At 46.8% G+C, this 13,827-nt stretch overlaps 1 protein-coding gene across 26 annotated transcripts in view; it reads left to right on the forward strand.

Annotated features, from left to right (window-relative positions):
* Nucleotides 1-12,444, forward strand: part of LOC144138109 (uncharacterized) — a 118,391-nt gene extending 105,947 nt beyond the window's left edge. For 11 of the 26 annotated variants that reach the window (XR_013315839.1, XR_013315842.1, XM_077670376.1 and 8 more), the window contains one exon: nt 645-12,442. Coding sequence is in view for 5 of the 26 variants with exons in the window: in XM_077670352.1 (XP_077526478.1) it covers nt 645-925 (281 nt within the window). In the remaining 21 variants the exon portion in view is untranslated. Of the gene's footprint in view, nt 1-644 lie in introns of all 26 variants that reach the window. The other 15 variants (XM_077670219.1, XM_077670252.1, XM_077670261.1 and 12 more) reach the window with 5 other exon arrangements.
* The last annotated feature ends 1,383 nt before the right edge of the window (nt 12,445-13,827 follow it).

A 13,827-nucleotide genomic window follows, 5' to 3' on the forward strand; every position in this document is an offset into this window, starting at 1 on the left:
AATCTTAGGTGTTAAAAATGTAAAGAAACATTGTAACAATCAAGCGTGAAATTACGAGTTCTGTTCTCTATCTTGCATGTTCCATCTAGTCTAGTCTGTGGACGGCCTTTCATTGCATGTTTGCTGTGCCTCATAGGCTCCATCTGCGTTTGCTTTTACGTGCAAATGGTGGACATGTACATAGTTCATCCTGCCTTGCAGCAACACTTGCCGAGTTAATTTCAGCTGATACTCTTGCTGACAAAGCAGGATATGCAGGCAACATTAACTAAGTTTTGAAATCAAACAGCCTCAGCAAAACACCAAGAAAAAAGAAAAACCTCTAAATAAAACTGAACTAAAAAATAAAGCTGGGGGAGCATTCATGAACCCATAGCACCTATCTAAATGTGCAATAATGTTCTTGGGTATTAGGCAATATCAAAATTTTGCATTGTGTTGAAAAATGTATAAATATTCCCCGATAAAACATAAGATGGGAACCTTGAAACTGTGATTTCTGGTTCTTGAAAGTCCTTGAAAACCCTTGAATTTTTGCTTTTGAAGCCCGTACAAACCCTGGTGTCCACCCGTCTTCGCTGCTCTGTGGGCTCGGTAGCTGTGCGAAAGCACAGTCTACTAATCCGTTCATCTTCACTATGCAGATACTCACCGTTCTCGCCAGCTCCCTCCTGACGGCTTTCCTGCCTACTTGCGCCGGACCAACGCCGTACCCCGCCCCAAACAACTTTGTGAATGGGTCCCACAACTGGCGCCATCCCCGGACCGATCTGCACTTCACCGTACCGCCGCCAGATGTCTCGATCTACGTTCCAGCCTGGCCATTCCCGTCAAAGCAAACTTCACCATCACCGGCTATAAAAGAGTGCCACCCGTCTTCGCCGCTCTGTGGGCTCGGCAGCTATGCGAAAGCACAGTCTACTAATCCGTACATCTTCACTATGCAGGTTGGTAACACCCAGGTTATCTTTTGTAAAAAGTCAAGTAATTATTTTCTAGTACAGCTGCCGAGCCCGCAGTGCTGTGTTGCTATTATTTTCGAATGTTTTCAAGTGCTGCGCTCATTACTGCTTTTGGGAGGGGATATTAAAACTAACCCGGGGCCTCCAGATACCATAGATGCTATACTCACCGAGCTGAAAAACCTGTCTGCAGCACAAACCAAATTGTTTTCTGAACTCTTAAAGATCATCTGCGATCAACAGATGCAGCAATGAACGATATATGCAAGTGCCTGACTAACCTGGAAACGCATTACTGTCAGCTTTCAAGCATGTGCAGTGAGCTAGATGACAAAATAACCTAGATGACCACTGAAATCATTCGGCATTATCAAAACTTTCAATCCCGTGCAGACGATAGCGAAAACCATTCATGCCGAAATAACCTGACATTTTATGGTATTCCTGATCCTAAATACAGCCTTCACAAGTAGAACGCGCACACCGCCTTGGCCGGCATTCGCCTGACCGCGTCCGTCCTGTAATTGTAAAATTTAGTTTGTTTAAGGTCAAACAGTCGATCTTGTGGGAAGGCAAGAAGTTTAAAGACACTAACTACAGCGTTGGTGAGGACTTTTCTCCTGCCGTCCGACATGCACGAAGACACCTTGCGACTTTCGCCAGATCAAAATCTACAGCATTTAAGTTTCAAAACTTTGTTCATCGGTTCTAAACGTTACGTCTTTGAAGAATCTTCAGAGACAGTGAAGGAAGTAACCTAGCAATCACTGCGTTGTCCGTTATTAATTAATCCCCAACCAACGCAGCAAACTACCGTGTTCTTTCCGTAATCTTCACCAACATTGGCAGTTTCATTTTGAAATGTGAAATCGTCTCTAATCTTGTTTTGTCATCCAGTAGCAACTCGCTTTTATTAATGGAAACATGGCTTAATAGTGACATAAGCGATCAGGAAGTCCAGGCTGACTTGCCAAATTTTCAGATCTTCCGTAAGGACCGGGATGGCAGGATGGCAGGAGGGGTGCTCATTGCTGTTAGCCAGGGCCTACCAGCAACTTTGGTGAATCTTTCGTCAGACTTTGGAATCTTTCGTCAGACTTGGAAATAATATGGATAAAATATCAAGCTGTACCACAATCAGTTTTAATTGGCGTGTGCTACAGGCCCCCACATAGGAACCCTGACTTCTCCGGCAAGCTTAATTCTGTGCTAAATGAACTTTCAACAAAGTACCCTAATGCCCATTTTATCTTGTTTGGCGACTAATTTCCCGAATATTGACTGGCCTAATCTAACGGTTAACGGAGGACTACAGAGTGAAGCGAGCAAATTCGTTAATGTTTGTCTAAATTTCAACCTAGCTCAAGTTGTCACCAAACCACCCCGCGTAACCCAAGACTGAAAACATATTAGACCTAATACTAACCAGTGTTCCTGAAAGCATAACATCTATTTCCTACTTGTCAGAAATAAGTGACCACAAATTCAAGCCGACATTTTAATAAATCCTCCAAAACAACGAACCGCCAAAAAAACCATACGACTGATAAAGGAAACTACACGGCTATAAATAACGAATTAAACGATTTTCTTCCAATATTCAAAGACAATTATCGGTCGATGCATGATAACTGGAAGTTACTTAATGATAAATGTGATGCACTGGTCAAAAAATTCATCCCAAAGCTCAGTTTCTGTGCCAGTTCCCAAAAACCATTGTTTACTAAAACGCTCAAAAGATTAGAAAATAAGAAAAAACGCCTTTTTCACTCCGCCAAGCAGCAGAATATTGAAAATGCATAGTTAAAATATTATGCTGCTGAAAAAGCTTACCTCACGGCAATACGAAACACTAAGCATTCTTTTTTTCACACTGACTTACCGAAATTGCTTGCTAGTAACCCTAGGAAATTTTGGCAGGTCATAAATCCCAACCACTCGTGCACTATTACTCTTACTAATAAAGCAGGTGACGTGGCCACTGACTCGGAATGTGCCGATCTGTTTAATAGAGCCTTTACATCTGTTTTTAGCAAAGAAACTGACGTCCCACCCCCGCCACAGCCTACTGTAGTCAGTACTGCCACGCCGCCAATCCTTTTTGTTGAACCCGGAGTTTTGGCAATCAGTGATAAACTTAAATTATCTTCATCATCAGGTATCGGCAACGTAAATTCGAAATTTCTAAAAAACACTCAACACATCTGTGCAATATCTTTGTGCCTACTTTACTCGCAGTCTCTTTCCACGGGTCAGCGTCCTGCAGATTGGAAACATGGAAATATCACCCCAGTGTTCAAATCAGGTATTAGAGAGTCACCCCCCCAATTATCGACCCATTTCATTAACCAGCATTCCATGCAAAATCATCGAACGTGTCATCTACACCTGTATCATGGACTTCCTAGATTCAAATAACTTTTTCAATTCCGCACAGCATGGATTTCGCAAAGGTTTCTCGTGCGAGACTCAACTAGCCATGTTTTCGCACGACTTTCATATTAACTTGGATTCTAACGTGCAGACTGATGGCATCTTTCTGGACTTTGCGAAAGCGTTTGATCCCATAAGCGCCTTCTGTTGAAACTTTCCCGGTTAAACCTACACCCCGACGTCCTAAATTGGATCCGTGAATTTCTAGGTAACTGCACTCAAGCTGTCTTTGTTAACAATGCTACCTCTACTTCCCTTCCAGTAACATCCGGTGCCCCGCAGGGGTCAGTTCTGGGTTCGCTTTTATTCCTTATATTTATTAACGATTTCCCAACTCACGTATCCTGTAAAATCTGAATGTTTGCGGATGATTGTGTTATTTACCACACTGTTTGTAACGCTTCTGATCAATTAGCTCTACAAAGTGATTTTAACAATGTAAAACAATGGTGCAAAGATTGGCTAATGGAACTTACTCTTCACAAATGCAAAGCCTTATCCTTCACCCGCCGCTGCTCTCCCCTTGTTTTTCCTTATGCTATCAGTAATGTTCCAGTTGAAACAGTTAATTCATTTAAATATCTGGGGGTCACATTCTGCAACGATCTTTCATGGGGTTTGCATATCACGAAAGTCATATCATCGGCAAATAAAACATTGGGATTCTTGCGACGTCATCTACTTAACGCACCTAGCAATGTAAAATTATTAGCGTACAAAAGCCTTGTCAGATCTAAACTTGAATATGCTTCCCCAATCTGGAGCCCGCAACAAGCCTATCTTGAAGACACCCTTGAGTCTCTTCGAAATCGTGCCGCTAGGTTTATCCATAGTTCTTACTCCCATGAGGTCAGCGTATCTTCACTAAAGGCAGAAATTCAACTGCCCCTCCTTTCCCTTCGCCGCCGTATCGCGAGTCTTTCGTTATTTCATAAGTTTTTCCACAGCTCAATGCGCATGCCACCTTATTTTGTTCCCCCAGTGCACATCTCTCAACGAACTGGTCATCCCCTTCAAGTCGCACGCCCACGTGCCCGCACCGTTACTTTTTCAACATCATTTTTCCCTCGCACAACATTTGCCTGGAATGGCCTTTCAGGCGACATTCCTGTCATTACTTGTACTTCTACTTTCACAAGCACTATCACTAATCATCTCTCACCTTAGGACAAACGATTGTTTTCTGCTCAGTTTTTTATGTACCCACCTCTTACGTAATACCCCGCCAGGTGACCACGGTGCGCCGTCACTCGTAACGTCGGGCTCCGCGGGATGGCGGCACTTGTCCAGCTAAGCACGACTGTGAAACACGTGACTGTGTTTCACGTTACGAAGTCTTCGCCGAACACAAAGTATTGCGTCGAGTTCACTGTGAGTGCGATTAATAACATCTCTGTTGGCGCCACAGTTTAGAATCGGATTGGAACGGAGCAGATGACACACGCCGGTGTCTTTTTTTTCTTCGGCGTGCGGCCGCAGTGGCCCAGGCTGCGCCGTATCCGTGACGCATCGGCCATGTCTGTGGCCGTTCCCAGTGTTGCCAAGCGAAGAAATTGACCGCTACACTTTTCAACGAATACCGTCTATAGAAAGAACCATTAAAATGACCCCATTATAAGTCATTTTTAAATAAACACGGCTGACTAACGGGTTAATTATTGTTCAACCAATCAAATTAAAATTTCTAATCGACGCCCAGCCCTATTCATTACATTATAATAATACTATAGTGTGCATAATAGTTCTAATTATAGTAAGTATTAACCCTCTTTCGTCGGCGGCCAGAAAGGCCCATCGGCAATCTCAGGGAGCGTATGAAAACACGATTTAATTATGATGATGATGATGGTTTGATTTTATTGGCGCAAGGCCGACATGGGTGGCTTTAGGGGAGAGGGAAGGGGAAGTGGTCAGCCTCCCATGTCCAGGAGGCCGCGAGCCCGCGCCGATTCCAGAGCTCGTTTCACCAGGGCGAGCTGCTGCTCCGGTGACGAGCTGGTCAGAGCGGACTCCCACTGCTCAAGGGTGGGGGAGTGAAGGGGGGTTGGGTGCTGCGGGCAGGAGAAGACTAGGTGGAAGGTGGTAAGAGGAAGGTCACACGCTTGGCAGTTATGGGGGAATAGGGATGGGGAGATGTGTGAGAGAATCGTGTGATTATAGAAAGTTTCGCAAAGAGCGCCAAACACAAAGTGATTTCATGAGGAGAGAACAAGAAATAAGATCAGTTAAAAGCTATGAGCACGGCTGGTGTAAAGGGCCAGGGTGAACAAGAAGAGTGGTTAAAAAATAAATAAGGTGGCTGGTGTTTTACCAGTGTCTTACCAGGCTGGTGTTTTACCATAGTTTTACCAGGGGTAAAACTATGGGTTGTATGAGATGAGTTTTAAAAAGTGAACTTCTGATAGGAACTGAAAGGTGCGTTGACAGAAAACATGGCATCGTCTCCTAAGAAGTATGACGGGTGTGGTGGAATATGTCGTGTGTGTAGTTGAGGGAAGTGTTTGCGTCGTGTAGTGTCGAGTGCCTTACATTGTATAAGAATGTGCATCACGGATAGGGCCTCTCGGCACCTGCTGCACAGAGGTCTTGGAGATCGAGTGAGCAGGTGCGAGTGCGTTGCATGAGTGTGCTCTATCCGTAATCTAGCCAAGGCGACTTCTGTGTATCTGTTGCGTGAGTCAGTTGTGTACCGTCCCAAGTGTGGCTTTATTACGTGTAGTTTGTTGTCTGTCTGTTCGTCCCAGTGTGTTTGCCATGTTTTGCGAAGTTGTTGTCTGATGTGTGGTTTCACGACGGTGTAGGGTAATGTGGTTATGTCTACTGCATTCAAGAGTGTAGCAGCAGCGGCCATTCGATCCGCGGCTTCGTTCCCGGCTATACCACAGTGGCCAGGGACCCAGCAAAGGACGAGTTCAAATTTGTGGACATACACCGACATAATACCTTTGATGATAAGATTTACAACGCGATTTTTTGAAGACTTTGTTGAAGACAATGCCCGCACAACACTGAGGGAGTCTGTATAGATAATGGATTGTGGGGTGTGGCTTTGGAGTATATGATTCACAACAAGAAGTACACCATAAGCCTCTGCCGTATAGATACTTGTATTACTGTTAAGAGTTCTAGTGACACTAAGGCCGGGCCCATGCGCAGCGCAGGACACAGAGGTGGAAGTCTTAGAGGAATCCGTATAAAATTCAGAATAATGATACTTCTCCTGCAAATACAAGAAGTGCTGCTGAATTGCACATGTGGGAGCTCGGTTTTTATCTACATGTGTGAAAGATGTGTCGCATGACACAGGGCGGAGATGCCATGGTGCTATGAAATCTGTTACAGAACTTTGGATGGTGTCGAAAAAGGAGACAGCAAGCTCTGACGCTTCCTCTCTAACTCTGTAAGAGAAGGGCGCAGAGAACGATGGTCGGTTTATGAGTAGTGCAGTCATGGAGGTATCATGAAAAACTGATTTAAAAGGATGGTGAGGCATGGATGAAATTTTAAAAGCGTGAAGGAGGTCTGTGTATGCTCGCTGACGTTGTAGGTTCCGTTTGTTGCACTCTACATACAGACTTTCGACTGGACTAGTCCGAAAGGCACTGCAGGACAAGGGGAGCCCTAGATGAAGCACAGGGTCCAGCATTCTGAGGGATGTTTTAGTGGCTGACCCATAGACAACGCTACCATAGTCCAGTCGTGAACCTATCAAGCTGGTAAAAACACGTAAAAGAAGTTGTTTGTCAGCACCAAAAGAGATGTGCGACAGAACCTTCATGATATTCATTGTTTTTAAGCATTTATGTTTTAGTTGTTTTATGTGTGGGATGAATGTTTTTTCGTCAAAGATTATACCTAAAAACTTGTGTTCCTTTTTGACAGGAATAGAGACACCGTGGAGTCGAATGCCTGGATCTGGCCAAATGCCACGCCTCTTGGAAAACAGAACACAAGTGCACTTTCCTGGATTAAATTTAAAACCGTTGCTATCTGCCCAGCCGGCTAGCTTGTTCACACCAAGCTGCACTTGGCGCTCGCAGATAGATAAGTTACACGATTTGAAGGAGAGCTGAACGTCGTCTAAATAGATTGAACAGGAAATCGACGGTGGCAGCGCCTTCCTAAGGGAATTCATTTTCACAATAAAAAGGGTGCAACTTAAAACTCCACCTTGCGGCACTCCATTTTCCTGCACATGAACCCTAGAGAGTGCAGTTCCAACTCGCACACGAAAGGTTCTTTGAGACAAGTAGCTGGCAAGTGTGTTCATCATGTTACCTGCCATGCCGAAGGACTTGAGGTCGCTTAGGATGCCATACCGCCACGCTGTATCGTACGCTTTTTCTAGATCAAAGAATACTGTCATACAGTACTGCTTATGGAGGAAAGCATCTTTTATATACACCTCTAATGCAACGAGTTGATCGTTGGTAGATCACCCCGCCCTGAAGCCTGCCTGGCAGCTCTCGAGAAGACCATTGTACTCTAAGAAGTACACGAGTCTCCTGTTTATCATCTTCTCAAAGAGCTTACACAGGCAGCAGGTCAGGGCAATGGGACGATAACTTGTGGGAGAGGAAGGGTCCTTCCCCTCTTTCAGAAAGGCCACTACGATGGCCTCCCTCCATGACCTTGGGAGGTGCCCCGAAAGAAATATTTTGTTGTAGAGGTGAAGGAGGGTTTCAAGTGTGTCTGTGTGGAGGTGTTGAATCATAGTGTATGTAATGTTGTCTGCGCCTGGAGCTGAAGGTTTACATGTACTAAGTGCGATCTTCAGCTCATGCAGTGAGAAGGGGGTGTTATAAGATGACGTCGACTTATTACGGTCTCGCAAGGACTTCTTCTCACAGGATGTTTTGTGTTTTATGAAAGTGTTGGTGTAGTGCGCTGAACTGGACACATGTTGAAAGTGTTGTGCGAGTGTGTTAGCCTGGTCTTCCAGTCTGTCCCCTGTTGTACTAACCAGGGGCAGGCTGTGTGTCTGTTGTCCTTTTAGTTTACGTATTCGTGTCCAGACTTTGTGAGTGTCGGTGTATGAGTTGATGGAAGTGAGGAAGGCGCGCCAGCTCTCCCTTTTCGCCTCACGACGCACACGCTTCCCAAGAGCCTTTGCCCGTTTAAAGGAAATGAGATTATCTGGCGTGGGGTACCGGCGAAGGACACCCCACGCCTTGTTCTGGGCCTCTCGCGCCCGCCTACAATCCTCGTTCCACCAGGGCCTCCTTGGGTTGCGGGACGCACTGGAGGCCTGGGGCATGAACTTATCCGCGGCGTCGAGTATGTGTGCCGTGACGAGTTGGGCTGCTTCCTCCACGTGTAGGTGTTTTATGGTTGTGTGGTGTAGTTTAGATGTTTCTGTGAATGTACTCCAGTTTGCTTTTGATTCATTAAACCTGTTCTGGGAAGATGGACTGCATGGGCCTTTACCTATGTACGTTAAGGAAGTGGGGAAGTGGTCACTACCATATGGGTCCGTGCCCACGCCCCACTCAAGACATGGAAAGAGAATTGCAGAACCAATAGCCAAGTCAAGATGCGAGTATGTATTGTGTCCTAAGTTATGGTATGTAGGCTGTTTTTTGTTGAAAAGGCATGCTCCGGAGGATGCAAGAAACTTCTCTATCAGGCGACCTCGGGCATCCGTTCTGGAGGAGCCCCAAAGAAAGTTGTGCGCATTAAGGTCGCCTGTTAGTATGTATGGTTCGGGCAGCTGGTCAACCAGTGCCTCGAAATCAGAGCTCAGAAGTGCAAAATCAGGAGAGATGTAAATGGAGCATACCGTTATCAACCTATTAAATATTATTGTACGGACCGCTACAGCCTCGAGGACAGTGTTTAAAGAGAGAGGGTGGCATGCTAATGATTTCCGGGAGATAATGGCCACACCTCCTGAAGAGTGGGTGCAGCCAACCCTGTCCTTTCTGAATACCATATACCTATTTAAGAAATTTGTTTGTTTAGAATTGAGGTGGGTTTCCTGAAGACACATGATACTTGGCTGACTGGCATGCAGAATCTCATACACATCGTCAAAATTTTTAAAGGTGTTGTGCCACCAAATTTTAAGTCTGTAAAAAGCCTGCTGTAGGCTTCCTCTGCATGCAACGACCCTCAACACGAAGTGCTGGGTACAGCAAGCGCTTAATATATATTTTAATTCGCTTCTAAAAATTACCTAAATGCTCTTCTGGAAATCGGGACCCATCGCTAGCGCCACTAACCATGACGTCAGTGAATTGCCAGCGCCGCAAAGTTTGTGACGTCATACAACGCTAGCGACTCGGGCGACGTGAACGTGAACTCCAGTTACCACAGTTTGTTTGGTCGCTTGGTCGTATCGACACACTATACCGATACGACGGCGACGACGACGCGACGCCGGCGAGTCGTTAAAACATCGGCCGACTGCCGAATTGCCAGACCGCGTTGTCACACCACGCCGACGGCGACACAAACACGTCGGCCGATGGAAAGTCGCCATAGTGTGACTGACTCGCCGACCGAAGACGCCAACAAAACCGGTCGCACGACGCGTCGTCAATCGACCGAGAAGCGAGAACTGCGCCCCGACAACATTCGTGCCGCAATGAACGCGGCTCTATTTTGTTAGTTTCTGGAGGGTAATAAGCTCAGTAAGTTCCATGAAGCCCATACAACTCAACACTAGCGCTAATGCGATCCGTATTTTGGCGTTCGACGCTTCGGCCGTGCTCTTCGGCGACGCCGCTACCCCGGAATGTGTGTGCGATCGGCTCGCCTGTAGAAAATATAAGGTCAGTTTCGTGCAGAAGAACAGTTACGTAGGGTAATTTGGGTAATAAGGGATCAGCATCGGCAAAGGTTTTTAACGTAAAACGTAAAACCAAAGTACGGCAAGCACTATCCCTTCAGTGCAAAATCGCAGTCGCAGCCGGGCACACTTATTTTTGCGAGCGCTTTCGCAGAAGAGCAGAGTTGATGGCGATAAGCTGTCGCGGGGGCTTCGCGGAACCTTGCTGCGCAAGCGCTATTTAAAAAATGTGAGTTTACAAGCCAGGAATTCTGTAAACTAGCTAGTAAACACCGACGTACGACTCCAAGGATGGGCCTCCATCTAGTACACCGGCCATATCGCGAAGCGGAATCGTTTGTTCGCTGGCTCAGTGGTCTCGCGCGTTCCGCCCATCCGGTCAACGTTGCCGGTTCGATTCGCGGCGGGGGCAGCTTTTTTCTTTAGCGTTTTTTTTTAGCATTTTTATGGTTTGCAAATCCATGGTTTTCATTTGTCTGCATCCGAGGATGCAGACAAAGAATCCAGGTCGGAGCTGTCGCGGCTTGACGTGACGAGTTGGCGTGTTTACTTCCGTGGTGAAGCACGTATGTGGAGGAGCAGACGCCGCAGTAAAGTCGCAACGTACCGCAGCGCCGCATGGTAGACACGCGTGGCAGAGCGTCCGCGCAACCATAGCCTCCTATATAACCTACTAAAGGAGGCTATGGCGCAACGCTGTGACGTCACTGCTTGAATCGGCGCCCAGAAACCGAAACCGAATCGTGTTCACATGAATCGTGCGATAATAAATTTTTCACTCACAATATGTGCGTGTGAGAGCATGTATCATGCTTTCTAACGAATTATAAAACGTTTGCAACAAAGAATGCACAAGCAACAAATTTGGTGGCACAACACCTTTAAGGAGGCCTCTGCAGTTCCATTGGATGATGTTTTCTGTTCCCATTATTTACGTTTAAGAATGACTGGAGCGTGTGTGTGTGTGTTCATGTGTCGTCTTTCGGGGCTGTTACTCTTGGATTAGGCTTTTTAAGCCTTTCTACTGGCTTGGCCGTCGGAGGCCGCTCCTTGCGCTGCGTTGCAGGCAGGAACGGCGCGACGTCCATATCGTCGTCGGATGTCCGGGGGTTCCCGTCGAACCGGGTCCCCCGGACTTGGTCCCACTTCGGGAGCCCTTCGTTTGAGCCGCCACTGCCGCCACCGTCGTGGGCGCCAGAGGTGGCACGGGCGGTGCGGTGACGGTGGGAGCCGGTGCGGGGCCCGTGGTACCCTCCAACGCACTGGAGGACGGGGAGACAGAGGCGGGAGCGGCACCGGTCTCAACAGAAGTGGTTTGCACCACAACCGCTGCTGCCTCAGCAAGCGGCGTGGTGCCGGGTTGGGCTGCGTGAGGCAGCCTAGTGGGGGGCGGGGGCGGGACCAGGTCAGACTCGCTGAACTGGGTCCCTGTGGAAACCAGACGTCGCTCCGCCCCCCGGCGAGCTGCGTCGGCGTACCTCCCCAGGGGGAAAGAGGCGAACCTCTTCCGCGCCTCTGGGAAGGTGATGTTCTCAGTTACCTTGATGTTTACTATCTTTTTTTCGGTTTGAAATTTTTCGCACTTGCGGGAGCAGGCTGCATGCGCCCCCCCGCAGTTAACACAAGAGAGGGTGTCGGATGGACAGTTGTCAGTCGGATGATCGTGCGCCGCGCATTTTGCACACGTCGTTCGGCCACGGCAAGAGTTTGTACCATGCCCGAACCGCTGGCACCTAAAACAGCGCCGCGGATTCGGGATGTACGGACGGATGGAGCAACGGATAAAACCTGCATTTATGTATTGTGGAAGAACTGCGCGGTCAAAAGTGAGGATAATGTGCTTGGTGGGAATCTCCTTGTTGTCTCTGCGAATAGTGACGCGTCTCACGGCAGTGACGCCCTGATCCTTCAAGCCGGCAAGGAGATCCGCATCCGTTTCATTCAAGAGATCTGTCTCGGATATCACACCCTGCGAGCTGTTGAGGCTCCGATGGGGTGTGGCCCTGATGTCTAGATCAGCCAGTCTAGTCTGAGCTAGAAGCTTCGTGGACTGCTGCTTGTCATTTACCTCGATTAGTAGTTCACCAGACCTTTGGTTTTTGCACTTATGATTTTCCTACTATGGCTTCAAGATATTTTGCAATCAAGAAGACTGACTGAGATGCTAGAGGGTGGGTTGGATTGAGCGATTCCATCACAAGAAATCGAGAGAAATTATCCGGTTCAGGAAATGTCAAAGATGGCAATGAAGGAAAAGATACTTCGGTGCGGCCCCTTTTCAGGGACCGATCACGTTTGGGGGGGGGGGGGGGGGGGGGGGTTTGTAAGTACCATAGGGCATACTATAAAAGCAGGGAGACTGGTGTACTTTCTTTTTTGACCTTACCCTGGTAGTCAAAGAGGTCCCGGAGCTCCCTGCCTGGTAGACAGGCAGGGAGCCCATCGGCCGGAGCTTGACCAAGGCTCCGACGGCCACCGTTCACGGCTTCTAACCCTTCACCTTTCAACTTCTAGTCACGGTAGGTAACAACTTAAGTATGGGGGGCTCGGGGTACGCGGTGTCACCACTCACCGTCACCAAGATTACTCAAGGTGCCACGATTTAATTATAAAATATTGTTAATAACAATATTAGTATTATCGTCTAGTGGAATATCATCGTAATCCCTACAAAAATCTCCCACCTTTCCAGGGCGCACCCACAAATCCGCCGCTGATGGCGAATAAGTGGTCAATATCGTTCGTTGTCCGGCGTTGTCTGGCCCTGACAAAATTTTCGTCGAAGTCCGGCGTCCATCATGCAGGTTTAGCCGCAATAATATAACAGAGCTACGAAATTCTGCTCCGATATGATCGCTGATAAATCACATAAGCAGGAACGCTGCTAAAACAGCCCGCACGCCCGTAAAACAGCCTTCAAAGGCAAGGGCGCGAGAACCAGGCAAGGGTGGGCTCCTGCACCCCCTCGCGGCGAGCGGCGGAACTTTACGTCGAGACGGGTCTGCATTGTTCTCGCCGCCGCTGCGAAGGCCGCATCAACACAACGTGCGGCGCCACTCTAGCCCGGCCGCGTTCAAACGTATAACAGCGAGAAAGACTGTATTTAAAGCGGGACGCACAGGCGTACATCTAGGTTGCAAGCTATTGAACTCACTGGCCAGCTATTATATATAACAGCTCATATATATATATATATATATATATATATATATATATATATAGCGAATCAGCATAGGAGATGAGGGGCTCGTTGAAAATAACACAGAAATAAGAGTTGGCAGTCAAGAATACCTCGGAAAGCAAAGGGGAGGATATGGTAGGTCATTGAAACAGATAAAGATTTTGGAAAGAAAGAAAGTGGAGAAAAAATTCCCGCCAGGTGGGATCCGAACCCACGACCTCCAGAATACCGGTCTGGTGCGATCATATATATACATTTACATATATATATATACATATACATATACATATATATATATATACATATATATATACATATACATATATACATATATATATACATATACATATATACATATACATATATACATATACATATATATATATACATATACATATATACATATACATATATATATATATACATATACATACATATACATATATATATATATTACCATT

This window comes from Haemaphysalis longicornis, unplaced genomic scaffold (genome assembly GCF_048455015.1).
Source record: "Haemaphysalis longicornis isolate Haplotype H1 unplaced genomic scaffold, Haemaphysalis longicornis Haplotype H1 scaffold_1, whole genome shotgun sequence".
In the NCBI taxonomy this organism is placed as follows: domain Eukaryota; kingdom Metazoa; phylum Arthropoda; class Arachnida; order Ixodida; family Ixodidae; genus Haemaphysalis; species Haemaphysalis longicornis.